Source organism: Pelobates fuscus, chromosome 3, assembly GCF_036172605.1.
Source record: "Pelobates fuscus isolate aPelFus1 chromosome 3, aPelFus1.pri, whole genome shotgun sequence".
NCBI classification, from domain to species: domain Eukaryota; kingdom Metazoa; phylum Chordata; class Amphibia; order Anura; family Pelobatidae; genus Pelobates; species Pelobates fuscus.
The window spans coordinates 169529501-169554414 of NC_086319.1; the positions used below are offsets into that span (position 1 = coordinate 169529501).

A 24914-nucleotide genomic window follows, 5' to 3' on the forward strand; every position below is an offset into this window, starting at 1 on the left:
TGGTGTCTGGCTTTCTTGTGTGAAGCTAACATTAAGAAAAGTATTCCATCCCCCTTCTCTGTTAGACTCATTGTATCACTGGGTGTCGTGAATCGTACTATGCGTCGTCGAAATCGTGGAACGTATCCCGTTAATGGAACGGTCCGATCGTTCCGATCGGCTTGTAGTGAAAAGGTATGATAAAGATTCAGCATCGAGGAGATAGGGGTAATAAAGGGATCGCAGTCCCTTCCCATACACCAGCGAACTCCAGGTGTTCCATGCGGATAAGTTATTTCGGGGAATACCTGGTGTCCATGAGTCCCATAATAGGTCTCTAGTTGGTTGCGATAGTCCCTTCACATACCAGTCTCCCCTAAAAGACACCAATCCACCAACTCCAGATGCTCCTGTATTATCAATGGATGATGTTCTCCTTTTGGATCTGCCTGAAGGCAAGTTAAAACTTAAGGAGCAGAGGATGATCCCGATTAAGGACAACCATTCTGGGTGCCACGCTTGACTCCTTTACCTCGGTAATGAGTACTATCGAAGTCTTCGCTATTCTGATCCCAATTTCATAGGTGTGTCCGGATCTCAGGCAGTGAGCCTTCAGCCGCTGCCTGGCCCGGTAGTGAAGCGGTCCTGGGAAATAGTCAAAGGGTTATGGTGCCTTTCTGCCATACCCGTCGAATTTCCTTACGAATCTTCGCTATCAATGATGTGGGAAGGTGTAATACGCCCAAGGTGGAATCTATTCCGAAGTAGAGGAACTGAAATCACTCGGAACTGGGATCGAACCGACTCCTCACTATGAATCCCAACAATTCCTGAAACTGTAAACATAAATCTTGTTTGTAAACGTAGTCAGGAATTGGATTTGCAAAAGGTCATTAAGTCGTCTAGGTATGCGACAGCGGATACCCTTTGCTCTTCAGTGCGCCGTGACCGGCTTCAGAAACTTCATGAGGCACCATGTGAACCAGTAGGTAAGTGCCCTTCAAATCCAACCTTGCAAACCCCTTTCGAGGAGTAGATCCCCTAAGAGATGGATACCTTCCTTCTTGAGTTGTCGGTACGCCCCAAAACCATTGGGTTGGCGTAGGTTGATGACTGGGCGATAGTCTCCTGTCTTCTCCCTTACTACCAAACCGTTGCTGAGATAAATGGTTCTCCAAACAATAGTCCATTCGCCTGAGGTCCTCGCTCTTTCATCCCTAACTTCAATAGTTTGAAATCCATCTTTAATCGGGCTGCTTTGCGCCGTTCTGTGCACCTGTCTGCCTTGCGTTCCCCAACCTACATATTGCCCTTTGCACCCATTCCCTCACATTGTGAGCTTCTAGAGGTGAATCTTGGGTGGGGTCAGGTCCGCAAAGTTTAGAATGTTTTCCCAGTGCTGATCATGTCCAGTATTTCATCCTAACTCGTTTTGAGTCCTGAGCCAGAAGTGGGCAGAGTGTGCCCGGTGCTCCGGTAAACCCCATTCGGATGACCCTGGGTGTCGGATGGTGCGTGAGTCAAAACAAGAGTGTCTTGTCACTACCTCTTTAGATGGAGACTCTTTTGCTCTCCATTCTTTCATGATCTCCAGAGAAGGAGGAGGGATGAAGTCTTCGTCCCCTGATGATGGAGCCTGAGATGATTAATGGACAGAACGTTCTGAGAGACGGCTCCGCTAAGTCGGGGTGTTCCCTTTCCCCTTTGGAGAAGCCGCGTTGGAGCCCTTCCAATGGAAGGGCTGTAGCTTCCATTGGTGTTGGTGCCGTTGCACCCGCTCTGTCGGCTGGGTTGTTACCTAGCATATTGGAGAGGACTTCTTCCCCCGAAGCTGCCATGGCGGCCTTAATCCTCGCCTGAAAATCGGTCTGGGATATTGAGGGAAGTCCAACATGTTGGTTCACACCCTTTTGGTCTGTGGGAGACAGGATCGTACAACAGTACACTTATTGCCACTCAGTGGGCCTCCACGTATAACTGGGGTGACCCAGAATTTCGATCAATCAGTACCACTTTCGCAGGATCCGGGGAGTGGTCTGAGAATGAGGACACCCTCAGTAAGACCGGGATGAGCGGTCTGCAATGTCGGGACGTAGCCCTGAAATAGATTCTTTTGCCCTCTGTTGTATATTGTCAGTCCTAATCAATACGTTCAAGGTATAGCTCATGCATGAGGAGAGAAAATAATCACACTGACACGTAAGTTCAGTAGGAAAATCCTTCTGTATTACAGCAGTCTGGACGTGGCTTTTATAACCACAAATTGTCCCATTCAGCACATATACATTGTATAACCTAAGCTGTAAACATTTTGTTGAATTGTGTTGTAAGCTTTTCATTGGATACTTTTAGTTGCTATGTGTCTTCTCATTTCTTCCTTTGTTGACACATGGCTTATTCTTTAAGGGTATAAGGGTGATAAGGGTGTTTGTCTCTGGGGGAGGTATCGTCATTCTGTTGAGCTCAGCAAATTCCATAGCCATCGGTCATCTTAAAGCATAGAAAAATATATCTTTAAACACGGTATACAAAACATTGATTTTCACAGTACTTGGTTTGGGTATTTAAAATGAGGAATATAAAAGGGGCATTTCAGATCCTACACAGCCTTCCATCACAGTCCCCCCTTGAAATGACCATTTTATCTTTCCAATGTCCTAAAACACCTGGCCCTTCCTGTCTGGAACTCTTTTTACATACCATAGGGGTTGGACCCGTGGCTTGCCCGCGGGTCGTCCCAAATATGTTACAGGAGGGGCAGTCAGGTGTATCTTTCCCTCATCATAGTAAGCGGTTCAGGGACTTGATTCAAAAAGACGGGGGATGTCCCCTGTGTCATTTTCTGAATGTATCCTCTAATATAAGGGACAACGCAGCAGGCCAGAATCATTATTATAATTAGGACTATGCCTATTATGGAGCCAATTTGCGCTGCAAGTTTTTTCCAACCGCTCAGCCAACTGAACCACTGATCCCACCCGTGGTCAAAGCCAGAGTTCTTTTTTAGCTCTTCTGACAGGTCCTTCAATTTCTCTATAGCTAGGGTCACTTTACCGTTTGGACCTGTGTTGTCGGGGATAAACGTGCAGCAGGTGCTAGTATCAGGGAGCATTTTACACCCCCCCCCCCCTTTTCAGCTAAGATCATATCTAGTGCCATTCTATTTTGGAAGGTCATCCGAGATGTGGCTTCTAGTTGTTCTGCCACCCCTTGGAGGGCATCTCTGGTGTAATTCACAAATCTTTGTTGGTTGTAATATATATAGTTAATCCAATCAACGTTCTTGTTAATAGTAATAATGGGGAGTAGTGACTCGAAGCCCGCTGCTACCTGATCCCGGGCTTTAAACTCATTAGGGACCCCCCTTGGTACACCAATGGCATCTATGTATACATGGGGATCAAAACTTCCTTTGATTTCCCTCTTACTTCGAGCACTCTCTTCGGGTGTGTTGGGCTTGTTTTTCACACTCATTATGTGTAAGGGCATAATAATCTTGGCCAAGGCGCACTCTCCATCCCAGTCTATAGGCAATTTACTCCTTAACCTCATATCCCCACATAACCAATATATGTCACCCAGAGCTTGGTTGCTTCTTCTAAGTGTTGCTTCTAAGTGTCTGTGGTTGGAGATATTCTGGAGAGTTTTACAGAAGCTTCAACTGTCTAAGAGTTGTGCTAAGAGTTTTCTTTTTTACTGTTACAGGTAAGATTCATCTGTAGGAAAAGGTTACTGATTGCACAAGGTTTGATTTCCTGTTGGTAATTATAAGGCATTTGATTGGATTAGGTAGCTACTTGCTATTGATTGCTGTGTAAATTAGCTATTGTTTGCTAATAAGCAGAGGCCTACCCAGGTGTTAAACATTCCTAGTGGGAGGTGATTTTAGGAGTATATAAGGGCTGTTGTCATTAGCTTGGCTAATAGAGCTTGGTTGCTTCTTCTAAGTGTTGCTTCTAAGTGTCTGTGGTTGGAGATATTCTGGAGAGTGTTGCTTCTAAGTGTCTGTGGTTGGAGATATTCTGGAGAGTGTTGCTTCTAAGTGTCTGTGGTTGGAGATATTCTGGAGAGTGTTGCTTCTAAGTGTCTGTGGTTGGAGATATTCTGGAGAGTGTTGCTTCTAAGTGTCTGTGGTTGGAGATATTCTGGAGATAAACTGGAGGTAATCTGAGGTATTCAGGAGGATAAATAAAAAGTTAAGATTCGTTTTATTTAAATAATTGATCTCATTGGAATGGCAGACTTAGTTCAGTGTAATAGTTGCTATGCATTTGTTTCGCGTTCCACTTTTTGGAGGTTTAGTTGTTGTCTAATCTGTAGACAGTTCTCTATCTTGCGGCAGGAGATTGTATTTTTGAAATCTGAGATTTGTAAATTATCTGGTAAACAAACTCAGGCTGGAACTGCTGCAAAGCCACTGCCACAGAGACATACTAGGAATGACAGATGGATTACTGTAGGATCTGGTCGACTTAGAGTTGTGGATAAAAGGCATATTGCACAGTCTGTTGTTCTACATAATTCATTTTCTGCACTTTCAGAGTGTAATGGTGTCATGGAGACAGGCACTGAGGCTAGTGGTGTTGTGCAGAGAGGCACTGAGGCTAGTGGTGTTGTGCAGAGAGGCACTGAGGCTAGTGGTGTTGTGCAGAGAGGCACTGAGGCTAGTGGTGTTGTGCAGAGAGGCACTGAGGCTAGTGGTGTTGTGCAGAGAGGCACTGAGGCTAGTGGTGTTGTGCAGAGAGGCACTGAGGCTAGTGGTGTTGTGCAGAGAGGCACTGAGGCTAGTGGTGTTGTGCAGAGAGGCACTGAGACTAGTGGTGTTGTGCAGAGAGGCACTGAGGCTAGTGGTGTTGTGCAGAGAGGCACTGAGGCTAGTGGTGTTGTGCAGAGAGGCACTGAGGCTAGTGGTGTTGTGCAGAGAGGCACTGAGGCTAGTGGTGTTGTGCAGAGAGGCACTGAGGCTAGTGGTGTTGTGCAGAGAGGCACTGAGGCTAGTGGTGTTGTGCAGAGAGGCACTGAGGCTAGTGGTGTTGTGCAGAGAGGCACTGAGGCTAGTGGTGTTGTGCAGAGAGGCACTGAGGCTAGTGGTGTTGTGCAGAGAGGCACTGAGGCTAGTGGTGTTGTGCAGAGAGGCACTGAGGCTAGTGGTGTTGTGCAGAGAGGCACTGAGGCTAGTGGTGTTGTGCAGAGAGGCACTGAGGCTAGTGGTGTTGTGCAGAGAGGCACTGAGGCTAGAGGTGTTGTGCAGAGAGGCACTGAGGCTAGAGGTGTTGTGGAGAGAGGCACTGAGGCTAGAGGTGTTGTGGAGAGAGGCACTGAGGCTAGAGGTGTTGTGGAGAGAGGCACTGAGGCTAGTGCTGTTGTGGAGAGAGGCATTGAGGCCAGTGGTGTTGTGCAGAGAGGCTTGAAGACTATGATGAGGCCTAATAGAAAGCAGTTGTTGTTGGGGGATTCCATCATAAGAGGTGTGGAGATGGACAATGGTGGTCTTGTGAGGTGTCTTCCCGGAGCTACTGCTCACAGAGACAGGAGACGTATCTGTAATATTGTTAAGCAAGCAAAGCAGGAAGGGGAATTGGATGTACTTGTCCATTTAGGGACAAATGACTTGGCTTGCAATGAGGTTTCAGAGGTTAAGGAAGTTTTTATTGTTTTTGCCAATGATATACGGCAGGTTGCTTCCACACTGTCATTCTCTGAAGTTCTGCCTGTGCATAACACTCAGAATGACAGGCGGATGCGTATTAGGGACTTTAACTTGTGGCTTGGTGAATGGTGTCGGGAGCAAGGATTTGGCTTTATTGCTCATGGTAGCTCTGTTTGGAATGGAAAAACTGTACAAAAAAGATGGTTTGCATCTTTCTCAAAAGGGAACAAATGTTCTCAGTGAGCAGTTCAGAGGTTTTGCTAAGATGTATTTAAACTAGGATGGGGGGGCAAAAGGGTGATAAAACATCAATCCAATTGTCCCCCAAAACAAGGACAGAAGGTGCCTGTAGCAAGTGTGTTAAAAAATGATAAGCTTAGAGTCATGTCTACAAATGCTCGCAGTTTAGGGAATAAGATCCATGAACTTGTGGCAATAATGGATTTAGTCGCTGTTACTGAGACATGGTATAATGAAAAAAATGACTGGGACATAGCAATACCAGGGTACTCTTTATATAGAAAAGACAGGGAAGGCAAGAAAGGGGGAGGGGTGGCCCTGTATGTGAAGGATAGCATAAAATCTAGCCTAATAAAGGTTAGTGAGACGAACATAGAGTCCATTTGGGTTACGTTAGAATTTGGTAATCACACAGTAGTTCGTGTAGGTGTGATTTATAGGCCCCCAGGACAAATTGAAGAGTTAGATAATCTACTAGTTGAAGAAATAGCTAAAATGACAATGAAGGGGGAAGTTATCATCATGGGTGACTTTAATCTTCCTGATGTGAATTGGAAAACAAAAATAGCTACTTGTGCCAGAAGCACACATATTCTAAACTCCCTACTGGGATTGTCTCTAAAACAAGTCGTTGAGGAGCCAACTCGTAAAGAGGCCATACTAGATTTAGTGTTAACAAATGGAGATTTGGTATCAGATATTACTGTAGGTGAAAGTTTAGGATCCAGTGATCATCAGTCAGTGTGGTTTAATATAAGAACAGTGACTGAGTCACACCACACAAAAACAAAAGTTTTAGACTTTAGAAAAACAGACTTTTCTAAAATTAGAATATGTGTAAAGGAGTCATTATCAGACTGGAGCAATTTAAATGGAGTCCAAAATAAATGGGATTATTTAAAAGCTGCACTACTGAAGGCAACAGAAAATTGCATTAGGCTTGTCAGTAAAAGCAAAAAATTCTCCGCAGATGTGGCCAAAATAGTAAAAAACAAAAAGTTAGCATTTAGTAATTATAAAAAAAAACCAGAGTGAGGAAGACAGAATGACCTATAAGATTAGGCAGAAAGAGGCTAAGCAAGTTATAAGAGCTTCCAAATCACACACAGAAGAGAAAATAGCACAGTCAGTAAAAAAGGGGGACAAAACTTTTTTTAGATACATAAATGAGAAAAGAAAAGTAAAACAAGGATTAGTTAGATTAAAAACAAAAGAAGGAAGGTATGTAGATGAGGATAAAGGTCTAGCTGACTGCCTCAATGAATATTTTTGTTCGGTATTTACAGCTGAAAATGAAGGAAAGGGACCTCTGTTAAAAAAAAAAGGATAAATGAGTCATTTATTACACGTGAGTTTACAGAGGAAGAGGTTCTATTTCAACTGTCAAAAGTAAAGACAAGAGGGGGCGGAGCCTGGCAGCCAAGCACACTAGATGAGCTCTGAGCCAAAAAAGCAAAAACCCAAGAAAAATCCTGAAACCAAACCACCACATGCCTGCTTTAGAGCCCTAGAGACAAGGACATACCACCACAGTACTGCACAAGCAGAGCCGAGGTCAAAATCGGCAGGTTGCAGCCAGGGGATCGATCCGAGGCCTACATGCGGCCTACACACACGGCGCGGAGGAGGCGGCCGCTCCTTCAGCCGACTGTGGCCCACATCGCTGACGGTCTCCCCGGCACACTCCATTCCCCCCCCCCCGCCGGAGAGGGTTATCCCGGCACAAGCAGCCCATGGCCCAGGACTGGGGCAACACGCTCGACTTACCATCGACAACATCGAACCCACGAGGCACAAGATGGCAGACGCCGCACATCACCCAGCACCGGGGATCCCACTGCCCCCCCTTTCAGAACGGCTCGACCGTCTGCTCGCAGATTTCTGGGCCAAGCTCGCTACCAATGGGGATGCCCCAGAGGAAACCCCACTGATAACTACCCCACGAAGCTCCAGCAGGCAACCCGCGACTGTTAACTGGGCCTCAGGGGAGAACTGGAAAGCGGGAAGCCGGAGGAGAGCGAGTAGATGGCGGCCCAAGCAACTTACCCGCCGACCGGTGGTGAGTCACCCAAATGCCCAACGGGGACTCACTCCGTGGTCGCCCCCTCGGAGCACCTTGCATCTCTGGGTGAGCACTGACCGGGGTGGGAGAAGGCACCAGACTGGAAGACCCCTAGCTACCTGGCATGAGCCGGCACGGAGCAGCACCCTTACGAGACAGCAGAACCACACGGGAATCCCCTGCCATACACGACCTGATGCACTGTATGCCTCCCGCCCACACAAGCCCGATCAGCAACCCAGGGGACCCCGATATCGAGAGCCGAACACAACCGAAAGGGGGACCAGAAGCCTGAACGGAAGTCTGGGGGGCGCAGGCTGGATTGCCCGAACTTCATCACTGCCGCAGAGGGGAATAGGCTGAAATGGATGTCAGACACCAAGCCAGTGACCAGGGGCACCCAACACGGACGCAGCACAACATATGAGGTGGACTGGTACTCCCTAAACTTGTGTTACCATCTGAGCTCTCCTGGACTACAAATCATCAGATAAGCATAGCCTGGGCGCAGCGTGGCAGATGCCTATAACTATTCTTAGTTAGCATATTTTCCCTGAGCATACTTTATGACTAAGCACACTAGTTTTGCCCTAGTTAATCGTATAAATTGCATGTCCTGATAAGCAGAGTAGGGAAGCATTATTGGAAAGCGATATCAATATATACAACTTGTGTAGCAACATCTTATGCCTAATTAGCCTGAACCCAGCTCAGAATAACTGCTTAACCAGGCTGTGTGTCCCATAGCCTGTCTATTTCTCTGTTATTTCCATGCCAAGTCAAGCATAGATTGTATTTCATATGTTTTTCATCAGTTTTACTCTTGTTTCTTTTACTTTAACGCTGACGGTACCACCGTATAGTTCGAAGCTACCTTCATAACTACTACTCAATACAAGTTCTTAACCCTTTGGAAAGCGTACTTAATAATAAAAAAAATGAGGCTACCAATCGTAGGAGATGTACTATTGTGTTACAATGATCCCACTATGTACAATTACTATGCATCCCCTCCTCTTTATTCTGTATCCCATTTAACCTCTGCCTCAATAAAAGAAAGATTGACAAATTAAAAAAAAAAAAAAAAAAAGTAAAGACAAATAAGTCAATGGGACCTGATGGAATACACCCAAAGCTATTAAAAGAGCTTAGTGGTGTACTAGCAAAACCATTAACAGATTTATTTAACCAATCATTGTTAACAGGAGTAGTCCCAGAAGATTGGAAGTTAGCGAATGTTGTGCCCATTCACAAGAAAGGTAATAGGGAGGAGTCGGGCAACTATAGGCCAGTAAGCCTTACTTCAGTAGTGGGGAAAGTGATGGAAACCATGTTAAAGGATAGGATTGTTGAACATCTAAAAACACATGGATTTCAAGATCAGAGACAACATGGGTTTACTTCAGGGAGATCATGCCAAACTAATCTTATTGATTTTTTTGATTGGGTAACTAAAATTATAGATCAGGGTGGTGCAGTAGACATTGCTTACCTAGATTTCAGTAAGGCTTTTGACACTGTTGCACATAGAAGGCTTATCAATAAACTGCAATCTTTGAGTTTGGATTCCAATATTGTTGAATGGGTAAGGCAGTGGCTGAGTGACAGGCAACAGAGGGTTGTAGTCAATGGAGTATATTCGAAGCTTGGGCTTGTCACCAGTGGGGTACCTCAGGGATCTGTACTTGGACCCATTCTCTTTAATATTTTTATTAGTGATATTGCAGAAGGTCTTGATGGTAAGGTGTGTCTTTTTGCGGATGATACTAAGATATGTAACAGGGTTGATGTTCCAGGAGGGATAAGCCAAATGGAAAATGATTTAGGTAAACTAGAAAAATGGTCAGAGTTGTGGCAACTGACATTTAATGTGGATAAGTGCAAGATAATGCATCTTGGACGTAAAAACCCAAGGGCAGAGTACAGAATATTTGATAGAGTCCTAACCTCAACATCTGAGGAAAGGGATTTAGGGGTGATTATTTCTGAGGACTTAAAGGTAGGCAGACAATGTAATAGAGCAGCAGGAAATGCTAGCAGAATGCTTGGTTGTATAGGGAGAGGTATTAGCAGTAGAAAGAGGGAAGTGCTCATGCCATTGTACAGAACACTGGTGAGACCTCACTTGGAGTACTGTACACAGTACTGGAGACCATATCTTCAGAAGGATATTGATACCTTAGAGAGAGTTCAAAGAAGGGCTACTAAACTGGTTCATGGATTGCAGGATAAAACTTACCAGGAAAGGTTAAAGGATCTTAACATGTATAGCTTGGTGGAAAGACGAGACAGGGGGGATATGATAGAAACATTTAAATACATAAAGGGAATCAACACAGTAAAGGAGGAGACTATATTTAAAAGAAGAAAAACTACCACAACCAGAGGACATAGTCTAAAATTAGAAGGACAAAGGTTTAAAAATAATATCAGGAAGTATTACTTTACTGAGAGGGTAGTGGATGCATGGAATAGCCTTCCAGCTGAAGTGGTAGAGGTTAACACAGTAAAGGAGTTTAAGCATGCGTGGGATAGGCATAAGGCTATCCTAACTATAAGATAATGCCAGGGACTAATGAAAGTATTTAGAAAACTGGGCAGACTAGATGGGCCGAATGGTTCTTATCTGCCGTCACATTCTATGTTCTATGTTTCTATGTCTGATTCCTTACTGCACTGTATGGCACAGCAGAGTATGTCCCACAATATCCATCAGTAAAGTTACCCACTTTCATACTATTGGTTCTATTGCCTCTATGACATGTATAGTTGCCTGGGTATATAGTGACACCTTCATTTAGTTTAGTAACCCTCAGCAAGATAGGATACTCCTTCTTCCAACTTTCGCATGTGCTCTGATTTGTGTCTGTACTGGTGTACAAACTTAAGAAGCAGAGCTCCACATCGGGGGGTAAAGTGAGAGGTACGGTGCCCAGGTGTGGCTTTGCTCCCCCACACACATAGCAGTTGGTTTGGTTGTGTTTATTAGCATTGTATCTCATCCATTCTAACCATATGTTAGTGTCTGAAAATCCTGTTTCTATCGCTATGGTATCTTCAAACGTTGGATCTGCTATGGCCATCATGTCCCCAAGGGTTTGAATGTGGGGTCTCAGAGGATTAACAGGGGTCTGAACAGAGGTTCGTTTAGAGATTAGATTCTCCCACTCACTTGAATTATGCATATTTTTAAGTTGGAATCTACCTTGTGGTCCTCTTGTACCCCCCCCCCCCCCTTAGCCAGGTGGACAGTATGTATGTGCCATTGTCCATAGGCCTGGGATTTTCTATGGTTAGGGTGTATTTCATCTGACCTGGGCCTCCATGAGGGGGGTTTAGGCATTTACCAGTTTTAAGTAATGTCATTCTACTTATCAGGGATTTTCCATTCAGGTCTTTCCTATTTAAGGCACTCTGTGGTCTGTATCCCCAGTCTGCGCCTGTGTTCCATCCTACTGCCCCCCAGTAGTCACAGTTCTTTCCCCAATAACTATCTGTGACACAGATATAGGTGGACCTTGAGGCGTCATGTGTCATGTATAAGTGACACTGCCAGTAGATATTGGGGCATTTCACGATGCTACAATAATCAAAGGTGTAAGTGGCTACGTGTGTATTGGAAGAATTATACCAGAATATAACCTCATCATTTGTTTTCGTAATTGTCACTTGTTGGGTTATAGCTGACTTTATTGTAAAAAGGATATATATCAGGTGGATCATGGTCTCTGCTGTACTGTCTCAGCCGGAGCTTGTGTCTTTTTGCAATGAGAGGCAAAAAGCAGCTTTTTCCTGCCAATTTTACAGATGTCGAGGTGGTAAGCAACACCTGGTATGGCCCCTCGAATCTGGGTTCTAGAGAATGCTTCCGCACGAACTTCTTTACCAGGACCCAATCCCCAGGGCACAGGCTGTGAGACCCTGTGTCGGCTTCAGGATCTGGCATGGAGGAAAACACTTGTGCATGGATTTTGGTTAATTGTCGAGACAATGCGATTACATAATTCATCAACGCATCTGTACTTAATTGTAATTGTTGGGGATAGTAACACCCTAACCTTGGCACTGATCCAAAGAGGATTTCGATTGGAGATAGGGCATTTTTTCCCCTTGGAGTATACCTTACACTATACAAAGCTATGGGGAGGCTCTCTGGCCATGGTAGGTTTGTTTCTTGGGCCATTTTGAGCATCCTTGTTTTTAGAGTGCCGTTCATACGTTCTACCTTCCCACTGCTCTGGGGGTGATATGGGGTGTGGAATGCAAGGGTCACCCCTATTGCTGTCCATATTTCTTTTGTCACTGTGGCATATTCAAAGCGGCCACTCTTGGGCATTTGAATATGATCTATCTGGATACGCTGAAAAGGGTAGAGTGGTTTTGCCAAATGTTTGCTGGGAACGCTCTCGGTCTTTCCTGGGTTACATTTGGCACCTATTACACAAGATTTACAGTAATTGTTTGTCAAGGTAGTGATGCCGAGTGCCTCGTAATACTTGGTTATTACTGAATTCATCAAGGTTTTTGACAGGTGGGAAGCTCCATGTGCCCACTGGACGACTGCTGGGTATAATGCTCGAGGTAAGCATATTCTTCCTCTGTTGAGGTACAGACCATCCTTTTGTATGGCCCCTCTCTTCTTCTATTGTTCAATTTCTTCGGGATCTGCATCTGTTTGCAACTTTTTTATCAAACCTTCATTGGTGGGCAGATTAATCATGGCGTGTGCAGGATGTTCCATGATGTCTATCCTTCTATCCATTTCCTGTTGGCCTGCAGCTTGTTTGGCCGCTTGGTCTGCTAGGTGGTTGCCTTTTGCTTCCTCTGAGGTTAATTTGCCATGGGCTTTTACTTTTAGTATTGCCACTTCCTTTGGTAATAGTAGTGCGTCAATGAGCTTTCTGATGGCTTCGCTATTTTTTATGGGAGTGCCAGCGGTGGTGAGAAATCCTCTGGTTTTCCAGATTAGTCCAAAGTCATGGGCCACTCCTAGAGCGTAGCGAGTCTGTATATATGTTGGCCCGTTGTCCTCCCGATAGTTCACATGCTATGGTGAGTGCATGTAACTCGGCCTCCTGAGCAGACTTATGTGCTGGGAGTGGTAATGCTTGAAGCACTCGGTCAGCAGTGGTGACGGCGAAACCAGTGTGGAATTTTCCTTGGGTATCCTCGTATCGGGATCCATCCACATATAGGGTGAGGTCTGGGTTCTGTAGCGGAACATCATATACGGTGGGGAGGTGTGTGGTCTCAAGGGTCATCTGCTCTATGCAATCGTGTGGTGGTTCGTCCTCCGGCATGGGTTCTGTTATTTCTTGACCCTTGTGTACCTGGGATTGGCAGGTCATTGCCCAGTCTAGTGTGTGTTTTGTGATGTTTCTGTCCTTCAGCCATTCTTCTTTCTTGGTGTCCCACAAGTTTACAAGAGGTCCAAGAGTTTTCCATTTTCCGTAGTTAGGTTTTGTCAAGGATATGTGTGGTATTGTAGATTCCCAATGGCGGTAAAAGGGCTCAGCCTCGGGCGGTAGTTTGACTGTTGCCACGGCGTTTCCCATTTGATCATAGTACAGGTTGACCACTATGATATTTATTTCTCCCAGCTTTAAGAACTGTTCTTCATACTGAGGATCTGGCACATGGGTTGTGTCATACCACATTGTGCAGTGTGGTGCTGTTTGTCTGGTAGTCTCTTGTTCTTTTGGTATTTTCTCGAGCAATGCTGTGAAGCTGTGAGATAGCGGGTTGATGTCCAGGCCGTACCATGTGGGGTCTCCCCCCTCAGGAAATGGTAGAAGGGTAGACGGATTGAGGACGTAGCATCTTTTCAGGGAGATGTTATCGGGTATCAGAATGGAACATTGTAAACGCAGGTGACGTACCGTGGTAAGGTGTTTGGGTTGGACTTGGTTGATGATGGCAGCTATATCATGTGGAGCCAGGATGGTAAGCTCATGCCCCAGAACAATATCACATGTTTTATCAATCAGGGCCTGTGCTGCAAACACAGCTCTCATGCAGGATGGGCTGCCTTTCGCTACTGTGTCCAGTTGACAAGAGTAGTATCCGATAGGCCTTTGTCTGGACCCATGTTGTTGTGTAAGTACGCCAGTGGCATGACCTTGTTTCTCCGTCACAAACAACTGGAAGGGTTTCTCATAGTCCGGGAGGCCGAGTGCCGGTGCTGAGGAGATAGCCTGTTGAAGAGAGTAAAAGCAGGACAAGGCCTCCTCAGAGAGCGAGAAAGGTTCTGTCTTCAGGGCGTCATAAAGGGGCTGCATCAGGAGAGAGGCTTTTGGGATCCAAGCCCTGCAGTAGGAAATGAGTCCCAAAAATGCGTGGAGGGGCTTGTGTGCTGTGGGTTGCTTGATAGCCGATATTGCTTTCACTCTGTCGCGAGTTAGGTGTCTGGCGCCATGTGAAATGCAATGTCCAAGGAAAACAACCATGGGGCTGCACCATTGAACTTTCTGTTTAGATGCTTTGCAACCCTGGTCAGCAAGAAAACATAATAAGCTCAAGGAGGTGGATTCCGCCACTGGTTTGGAATCGGCACATAGGAGTAAGTCATCCACATATTGAAGTAGTACAATCTCTGGATGTTCCTTCTGCCATGGAATCAAGATTGAGGCCATGGCCTTCGCAAATTGACTGGGGGAATTCTGTGCTCCTTGAGGCATGACTGTCCAGGTGTACTGCTGACCCTCATGTGTGAAGGCAAAAAGGTAACGGCAGGATGGGTCCAGGGAACGCTGAAGAAAGCGTTGGCCAGGTCAATAACTGTAAAATATTGTGCTGAGGGAGGGATGCCGGATAGCAGGGTATGCGGGTTCGGGACAATAGGAGTGTCTAGAACAGTGGCCTCATTGACAGCGCGTAAGTCCTGGACCATCCGGTATTTGACAGGCTCACCCGGGGCAGATTTCTTTTTCACAGGAAATAACGGTGTATTACAAGGTGACACGTAGGGTATGAGGGCTCCATTCCGGAGTAGGGTTTCTACTTGTTTGGAAAGAGCATCAACTTGAGCTGGCTTAAGAGGGTATTGGGGGCGACGTGGTAGGGAGGCACCTGGCATCAATTGAACCAGCACAGGTGGGACTTTCAGTTTCCCAATGTCATCTGGGCCCGTGGACCAGAGGTGTGGAGGCACTAGGTCTATAACTTCAGGGGGAGGGGCAGAGGTGTCGGGGATTAAAGGTAGTGTATCCAGATGTAGCAGCAAAGGCAATGCACAGAGTGCAGAGGCATCAGTCAGAGATAGTGGGGAAGAGAGTCGGACCTGTCCGTCTGGAGTGAAGGTAATGGTAGCCTGTAAACGGGAGAGTATGTCTGCACCTAGAAGGTTGAGAGGGCAAGTGGCGGAGACTACAAAACGGGCTAGGAGGTCCGGGAAGGCACCTACTTGTAAGGGTACTGAGAGAGGGCAGGAACGTGGTGCACCATCAACACCTACACAGGAGATGTCTATATTGGAGAGGTATGATGGGTCTGGTAATTCTTGTTGTCTGATTACACTTCTGGCTGCACCTGTGTCTATCAGGAATTTAGTTGGCTTCCCAGCTATGGGTAAAACTATAGTTGACAAGGGGCCCTCACATTTGGTTGTGAGGGCCGACAAGTGCATAGCCGGGCAGGGCGACACAGGCTTGCCAGTATCCTAGTACTCCTGACTAGGGGGCGGGGGAGGGGGAGAGTATGCGTTGACATTCTCCTCGCGGGGTCTGCGAGGTTCCCTGCATTGGCGGCGATAGTGACCAGGTTTGTGACAATTAAAACACAGCCGCTGGCCTATGCGTGGTCCTTTGGGTGGGCAAGGAACGTAGGGGTAGTTATCAGGGTATTCTGGGGGGCTAGGGGCGTTTATGAATCCCGTAGTCGTGTCTGAATACATGAGTGTGGAAGTTGGTTTTTTGCATAGTTGTGCCGTCTCTAGTCCTTTTGCCACTAATAAAAGAGTATCAAGGGGCAGGACCCTATATTCCGGTCGTGATAATAGGAGGCCTCTTTTTATGGTTTCCCTGAGTCCGTCTACAAAGGCGGCGGACAACATTTGGCTGTGTGCTTTATTGAAGATGGTGAAACCTAAATCACTAAAAACTTGGGACAGCCGTACGTGGTACTTTTCTACGGACTCGGTCTTATCCTGTTTGATATCTTGTATGCTCGTGGCTTGATCAGCCAATTTGTCTTGTGCCCACGCTTTTAGTTGGTAGCAAAACTCTACCCCAGAGTGATAGTCAGTGTCAATACTGAGGAGGTCAGTATTAAAAGCTTTTTCTAAAATTGGCCAATAAGAGTCTCCAGCCTTTATTTCACATAAACTAATCAAATCCCTCCAGGCTGCGGAGTATGTTTTTCTTATCTGTGCGATTCTCCTATAGAAAGGCATCGGTTGGCGCTCAGGGTCAGGTAACGAGTTAACTAAGGTACTGGCTTGGGGTGGGCTGAACGCCACGTACATTAATGGGGCATCTTTAACTTGTGTAGGTGGGGAAGGGAGAGCGGGAGGGAGGGTGGGTGGTGGAGGTTCATTGTTGTTAAGGATGGGGGGTGAATGTTCGTTCATGTATCTATGTGAACCGGTCGTGTCCCAAGATCCAGACTGGGTGGGGGCGGAAACATGGTTGGACCAGGCCGGGGAAAGGGCGGGCATGTGAGGGGTGTGTTGATCAGAATGCAACACGGGGGTGGGGTCTGGTGCTACGGTAACTGGCATCAGAGTAGCGGCGGGAAGAGGGGTTGTTGGGGAAGGGGTGGGGTCGGGCACGTAATATCGCCCATCAGTTTGCAACACCGGATATAATTTAGTTTGTGGATTGGTAACATCGTAAGGAGGGGGTTTCACAGTTTTTGGAGGCTTATAGTACACATAAATGGATTGTTTGCCACAGTCTATCTTTTGTTCAGACCATCCCTCACTATGGATAAGTTTTGCAACTCGAAACCATGCTTCCGCTGTATCTAACAGCTTTTTGTCTGTTAACTCGCCCCGTTTCTCTGTGAGTAGTAATCGCCATTCTTCTGGTTGTAACCTTCCCCCCGTCCTTATATCTATCCCACACATCTTAGCAATTTTCCCTGCAGACTTTACCGCCTTTATGCCCTCCCTCTGCATTACAATGTCTACTGCTAGGCTGCCCCCGGCAGGGATTGAACATTTTTGACCCATTGTCACAGACAAGAAGAGAAAAAGAAAGAGAAATATAGAGCCGAGAAACAAACAGAACGTCTACTGTGCTCGACTGCCACGGGTGACCCCGTGCGTCTTCCCAAAACGTAGACCGGTCACCGGATCTATAGACTCAACTGAGTATAGATCTACATACGGTTCGAGGGGAGTATGACACTCTCTCCTCTTATCAATAGGACATAAAACAGAAACAGAAACACAGAAATCAATAAACAGGTAGGTGATTTCTCCTTGTTCCCTTCAGTAAAAACTGATTCTTAAGAATGTTCCTTAACACCCAGACGTATATCTCTTGTAACTTCAATCCCGGGGTCCAAATGGGAGACCTGCCCCTGCACAGATGCACTTATGGGCTCCTCACCTTGTATAGTTAGTCCCTGCACTCACGCACTTGTGGACTCCTTCCCCTCTGTATAGTTAGTCCCTGCACTCACGCACTTGTGGACTCCTTCCCCTCTGTTATTAAGTACTCACTATAAAACCGCCTGTTTTATTTGTTTTGGAAATATCTATAAGTATCTGGAACAGTTCTCACATAGGGAGTAAGAGACAAAACACTGTCCTGATTTAACCTAACATAGTGACAACATACAACAGGCAGGTAATGGGTTCTGTAAATAACTGGACCGTAGCCAAGATATACCTGTCTTTGGTGTCCGCCGGAGCCGACCTTGGGAGTCGTGGACTTACTTGCAAAGGACAGACAACGGCTGAATAAGACACAAAGGGGGTTATTCTTACCGTGTCACGGAGGTGATCAGTCTCCTATTCTGTCCTTCGCAGCTTGTCCCCCTCCTCTCTTGTTCGGCATCGACCAACACAGGCTACGGCCCCACGTTAGGCACCAAGCTGAAATAGATTCTTTTGCCCTCTGTTGTATATTGTCAGTCCTAATCAATACGTTCAAGGTATAGCTCATGCATGAGGAGAGAAAATAATCACACTGACACGTAAGTTCAGTAGGAAAATCCTTCTGTATTACAGCAGTCTGGACGTGGCTTTTATAGCCACAAATTGTCCCATTCAGCACATATACATTGTATAACCTAAGCTGTAAACATTTTGTTGAATTGTGTTGTAAGCTTTTCATTGGATACTTTTAGTTGCTATGTGTCTTCTCATTTCTTCCTTTGTTGACACATGGCTTATTCTTTAAGGGTGATAAGGGTGTTTGTCTCTGGGGGAGGTATCGTCATTCTGTTGAGCTCAGCAAATTCCATAGCCATCGGTCATCTTAAAGCATAGAAAAATATATCTTTAAACACGGTATACAAAACATTGATTTTCACAGTACTTGGTTTGGGTATTTAAAATGAGGAATATAAAAGGGGCATTTCAGATCCTACACAGCCTTCCATCACAGCCCGAGTATGGGAAACGTGAAAGCCTCAATATGTATAATCCAAGGGGTTCATCCTTATATGGCCTAGAATTGTGGAGTTTTGGCAACACTGTGAGTTCTCCTTCTCGGTTAACCCCTTAAGGACACATGACATGTCATGATTCCCTTTTATTCCAGAAGTTTGGTCCTTAAGGGGTTAAGGGAAGGGCGTACGGATCCCCCAGTTGAAGCATAGAGGTGTCGGAATACATGCATCTAGTGCGTCCTGGTCTGTGCATACAATGACAGAGCGTACTCTGAAGGTAGAAGCCCTAGAAAGGGCGCGGGGGGTCACCCCGTCCGGCAGGGGCTCACCCCTTTGTACCTATGCCACTAGCACCGGAGTAAGACTCGCTTGGGGGTCACCCAGCGTAGAGGGGTCACCCCTGTATGTATGTCTCTTATTGCATGTTGGGATACTCTTTCGGTCTGTGGGGTACCGAACAGGTGACAGGTATGGTAGTACACTTATTGCCCCCACTTACGACATACTGGGATATAGTACTATGGAGAATTGGCAGCACCGTGAGTTCTCCTTCCTGGCTCTGTCGATATACATGTACCCAGTGTGTCCCGGTCTGTGCATACAGTAACAGATCGTACTCCGTGGATATGAGCCCGTCCTAGGGCGTGGGGGTTCCCCCCAGTATATGTATGTCACTAGTACCGGAATAAGATTTGTTTGGGATTCACCCAGCGTAGGGGGTTCACCCCAGTATATGTATGTCACTAGGACAGGAACCAGATAAGCTTGGGGGTCACCCAGCGTAAGGGGGGGTCACCCCTGTACCACAATGTCACTTTGGAGAGGTGTCTGCCATGCTTGGGGGTCACCCAGCGTAAGGGGGGTCACCCCTGTTAATCACTCCATTATGTGCCTCCACTACTGTGTCCTGGAAGGTGTATCCCTGTGGGGAAGGAGTGTATCCAGTGGTTGTGAGGTCCAGTGGGAGTAGGGAGCTGAGTAAGTTATCAGCTCTATTTAATTTCCCTGCCAGCAGATAGAGTAATGCATCCACTATATGCCCACAGCAATCCTCCAGACGTGAAATAAAACTGTTATTTAACATGTCAATTGTATAGAACAGAATAGCGCAAACTGCCAGCAGACATGAGTACTGCATCTTCTATATGCACACAGCAGGGATCAGTCCTACATATTCATGCAGAGTTACATATAAAACTTTTATTTCACATGCCAATGAAATATGACAGTATAGAGCTCAGCAGTGAACAGTCCTTTCATAATCTTCCAGAAAAGGTACATATAAAACCTTTATTCCACATGCCCATGATATGTATTAGTATTGAGTTGAAAAGTACTTGTAATACTTTTATTTCTCAGGAAAAATATTTTAAACAGTATAGATCTAGATGCCATTTCGTGGGAATCACGAACTGGCTAAACAACATGGCCAATGTGAATCTCGCGAGTACCGCAAGATTCAAGATGGCCGCCGTTTGTGCGATCGAGGATACGATCGCGGCCCGACGGTATGGAACAGAGTCCCCCCGACACCCCCAACCCCCAGAGACCTGCCCTGAAGTCCCAGCACCAGTGAATTAAACAAAGCGTGATCGCAGTAAAAACCGTGATCGAGGTAAAAAGCTGTGATCCGTGCGAGACCAGAGTAAAGCATAGGAAAGAAAAGGTGCCAGCAACAGAAAACCAAACAGGCTAATAAAGCTGAAAATACAGGGTTAATTCGGGGGAAGGGTTACAGGGGGAGAATATCACACTATACAAGTCCAAATGGAAGGCAAGTGCAAAATAATAAAAAAAGCGTTTAGGTCAAAAATACAGGACAAGCTAATAAAGTGTAATTAAAGTAACCATTGCAATATCCAGAAAACCAGTTTGGATTAAAACTGAATGTCTAGCATAAGGTGTCTAACTAGAGGGACCATAGCAATATTAATAAAAACAGTTTGGAGCAAAATTTAATGTTAAGCAATAAATGATTAACTAATGACAATTTGCAATATCAGTAGAACAGTTTGGAGCAAAATACTCTGACCTGTGCCTTGGCTGGTAAGCAGCAAAGAAAGAGGAAGTCATGTGTCTGTCAGGGCTTTATATATGGATGTGATACCTGTTACTGATTGGTTTAAAGTGTATTGATTGACTTGTGCTGCTTGAGGCATAAAGTAAAGAAAGTTATGCAAAATATGAAGCCTCCTGTCATGTGATAAAATTGAAATTCAATAATAATTCCCAACAATTCTCAATTTTGTGAATAACCCTGTAAGCCTTTTTATGTGTATTAAATTATGACTCTGTTCACTCCCTCTATTATACACGTACTGTAAGTATTTGTGCACTTACAACACTACATCCTACATTTTGAACTCTCCATAGATGGACATATTCTCCTCTATAACATTTCTGCCTGTTTCCCCCTCCCTGTAATGTGTTTTGCTTGTGTCTCCACAGGATGTTCGTGGTTCACCAGGTCCCGTACAGTAACCTCCTGCTATTGGTCAGTGACTCCACCTGTGATTGCAGCATCTTCCCTCCTGTTTCATTAAATGCCAAAGAAGTCAAATATATCCTTAGCCTGTCAATCAAAGTGAACAATGCTTGTCCATGCCAATAATAGTGATAGTGACTATAAGGTGCTCCACTGACAAGTGTTGTGTGGTTGCATACATAGAAACTAGAAAAAAAACTAGATAAGTTTAAAAACTCACAATAGTGTATTATAAGTTAAAACACATATAAACCAAAAGTGGAGTACTGATAAAAACTAAAGGTAGATATATTACCCTCTTGTATAAATAATTTAGAGGGAGTACAATCGACAGTATATGTAACATAAGAACAAAAAACAATATATAGTGCAGATTGTATATAATAAAGTGTAACAGGAAAGTAGTATTACATGCACTCACATAAAGATGCATCTAAAATTGAGGCTCACTTTATATGCAGGTCTGCCTTCTCAGGTAGCACTCCACTTATAATGCCCTATTGTGAGTTTTTACACTTTTAATCTAGTTTTTTTTAAATCACGTTCTATTGTTGGTGAGGGTTGTGAGGTCTCCCTTCACAAGTGTTTAAAAACTACTATACTATTGATTGTCTTCTCATTGGAGCAGTTTTGAACACCACTGTTTTTGCACTTTTTACTATATATATCTCATAAAGCTTCCGTAAGCATGGCTTGTGGGGTGTACATAATAGTCCAAAGTGAAAATAACAGGGAGACGAGGGTTGGCTGACTACTTCCTTGGTCTGGGTATTTGCAGAAAACATGAGAACTACACATGTAGGTATTCTATTTTTTTGTTTTTCTTTTGCATAGTTCTTAATGTATTACAGGTCTTGACAAATTTGCTTGGAATCTAGGAGTCAGCAAAAAAAGTTAGGAGACAGGTTTTTCAACATCAAAAATAAAATTCTTAAAGGGACACTATAGTCACCAGAACCACTACAGCTTAATGTAGTTGTTCTGAAGTCTATATCCTGTCTCTGCACACTTTCTTAATGTAAACACTGTCAGTTTTCCCTGGGGTCCGGTGTGGCTGCTGTCATCTCCCTGCTCTGTTCCCTAGATCTGTTAGTTATGCGTACTGACATGATAACCCGACTCCTGGCAACACTGGAGGGAGAGCGAGGGAGCAGAGCAGGGAGATTACGGCTCCCGCACCGCCACCGCACTCAGTCATTCGCCCGTCAGCCCACCTCCCTCAGATTTCCATGAGCTGGCTGCCCGTCTTCCTACCTGCCTCAGCCCTCCGTGAGCTAACTGCCCACCTCCAATCTTAGAAGGCCGTTCACCTCAGGCCGAATTTCCTTGGCGACCTGGATTTCTCAAGCCCTGATGTATTGTGTATTAAAAAAACAAGTCACAATCCAAGCGTGGAGTGTTCCTTCAAGCAACATAAGAGATCCCGTGGTGTCATTCCCAAGTTTAATACCAAACTGTCGGGATACAGTTTGATATAAACTAGGGCTCTTCTTGGCCTTTTGATAAGGAGAACACTACCACACTAATTCGGTAATATGAAGCAACATTTTAAATTGTCTCCAGCCAAGGGGGTTCTTACTCCTCCTTTGGCACAATTTACCTGTTTCATGCATATTCTCCTATTGCCTCCTTCTCCTGTCGCATAACCATTCCCACAGCACACAGTCACTGTATACACTTGTTACTATTTCCATGACTCCAGCGCACATAACGCTTCTGTGAAGTGTGACCGCATGCGCTCCCAGAAACTGAGACGCCGGCCACATTCCTGTCATGCGTTCCATGCAGAGGTAGGTGGCAAAAGACTGGTCATGCAGAAATGCTCTCTAGTGAGATTATAAATTATGACCTTTTTGTTGTTTCCCTGTTGCAGGAAAATGCTCAGGATTGCGGCGGGGTGTCTGGACTTTCATCCTCCCTCTCATTGCTTCTTGGAGCACTTGCTGTGTCTTTGCGGTGACAATACTTTCTGGCGCCCAGCGCTGACTGCGAGAAAGGTCTTGCTTTATGACTATTGGATGTTATCCATCATCCTATGAAGACCCCTCTGTTCATTTTACCCGAACTGCAATGAAGGGGTTGCGGCTAATTATCTATGCAACATGCACAAGGAACCTGCAGCGCCCAGGAGGACATCACAGTGGAACTGAACAGTTCACTAGACCTGCTTCACTCATCTGCTTTATAAAGGAACCTGTAATTCTTTAGTGCCTTGTGAAGTTGCATGGTATTACAAAACCTTTGGCACTTTTAGGGTCCAATGCAGCTAACTAAAACAAACTTTTGTTATAATTCTGTCTAACCCACCAAGTATGAAGACTAAGAGAGGACCTTATCCCTCGTACAGCAAGATATTCTCTATTTTCTTTGTGGCCGTAGACGCCCTTCTGTTAAATTCACAGTAAGCCATGCTTTCTGGACTGTCTCTGTTTTGCTATAGTGCACTTTTCTATAGGGCTCAAAAATTTCTAGGATAATTTCATATATAGATCGATATAACTTGTGGAATATCCAGCTGATGGCATCAAAACGGGGCTTGTTAGCACGCTTTATAAGACTTTCTGTTGTATTGTAGTGGATTGAAAAAATTATGACTAATGGGGAGGGGGTAGAAACCCTGCAAGCAAATTTTACTTGGTGACCGTGTTGAGAAAGTCACTTGTGCTACTGGTGGTGCACTCATCTTCTGCTCCCTTTATGACACTGTATTATAGACAAAGAGTGATAGCATGCCTTGTCCGGCACTATCACCTTTTGATTGAGGGAAACCAGATCTCCTGCTATCCCCAACCTAATCATCATGGATTGCATCTCCAGACCTCCTCATCACAAGTGAACAATCTGTTTTGGGGTGAAAAAGGTTCCCCTATCATATTGTTGCAACCCAGAGCACTCAAAGCATCCCGTCACACAGTCTGGAGATATTTGTTCTGCAATTATCAAGGAATTCAAATGTATTAGAATTGTACCTGGCATTGAAAATAAATCCTTTGAAATATAAAGAATTCCAACTTAAATTGGCATTTTTAAGATTAATAAGTGTGCCACAGACTAGAAAAGATTTTAAAGGGACAATGGTGTGACAATGTCCCATTTTGGTGCTATGTTTCTTAGCCACATTGCAGGCAAATCTCTTTGTTTAGTATTAAATGCTGGCCTTTGTATACACACTGTCAAGGTGCAGAAATTCACAAACTACAAAGATGGCCACCGCCAATCACCAGATAGTAGGCATAGCATGCAAAGTGTGCATTTTGATCACAAGTTATTATTATTATCATCATCATTTTAGTAGCACCAACATATTCCACAGCGCTTTACAATAAGAAAATGTGGATATTTGACTAAAAATGTTTACATGTGGAATTTAACTGAAACAATACGTGAAGACTGATAGCCCTGCTAAAGCAAGCTTACGATATATTAGATCATTAGCTAAACTTCCTGAAAGCTACATTGATATCCACATGTTTTGTGCATGACAGTCCATTCATAAATCACCTTACTTAAATGTTTTGAATTATATCTTTCTCCTTTGTCTATTTAGTGTCTAAATTCCCAGATTTTACTATTAACATGACGTAAAGTCATGATTTTATTAAAGACACGGAGGCGAGTATTATGCATAACTCTTTCTTTATTTCCTCAGCAGCAAAGATAGAGGAATATGAATATTGTAAAAAATGAAAGAAAAAACAGTATAGATACACAGGCAACCAATCACACAACAGAGGAAGTGAGTATATAAGGCCTGTGTTTCCCACAATCCCCCTCTTTCTTGCGAAAACCGAAGATCAGGTAAGAAGAACGAAATCCAACTTGTCCAGAACAGTAAACGGCAACCAACCGATAACATCAAGCTAAAAGAGAGAGAGAAATATGGTAATATCCAGACTTCAAACTGTAAACTTACCAAAACAAACTGTAGGCAATTCAATGAG

At 44.8% G+C, this 24914-nt stretch overlaps 1 protein-coding gene across 4 annotated transcripts in view; it reads left to right on the forward strand.

Moving 5' to 3' along the window:
- Positions 1-24466, forward strand: part of CACNA2D4 (calcium voltage-gated channel auxiliary subunit alpha2delta 4) — a 325067-nt gene extending 300601 nt beyond the window's left edge. For all 4 annotated transcript variants that reach the window (XM_063447669.1, XM_063447671.1, XM_063447670.1 and 1 more), the window contains 3 exons: positions 20937-21054; positions 22686-22763; positions 22847-24466. In XM_063447669.1, the coding sequence (XP_063303739.1) occupies positions 20937-21054; positions 22686-22763; positions 22847-22933 (283 nt within the window). In that variant the 3' untranslated portion in view covers positions 22934-24466. The remainder of the gene's footprint in view (positions 1-20936; positions 21055-22685; positions 22764-22846) is intronic.
- Positions 24467-24914: the final 448 nt, after the last annotated feature.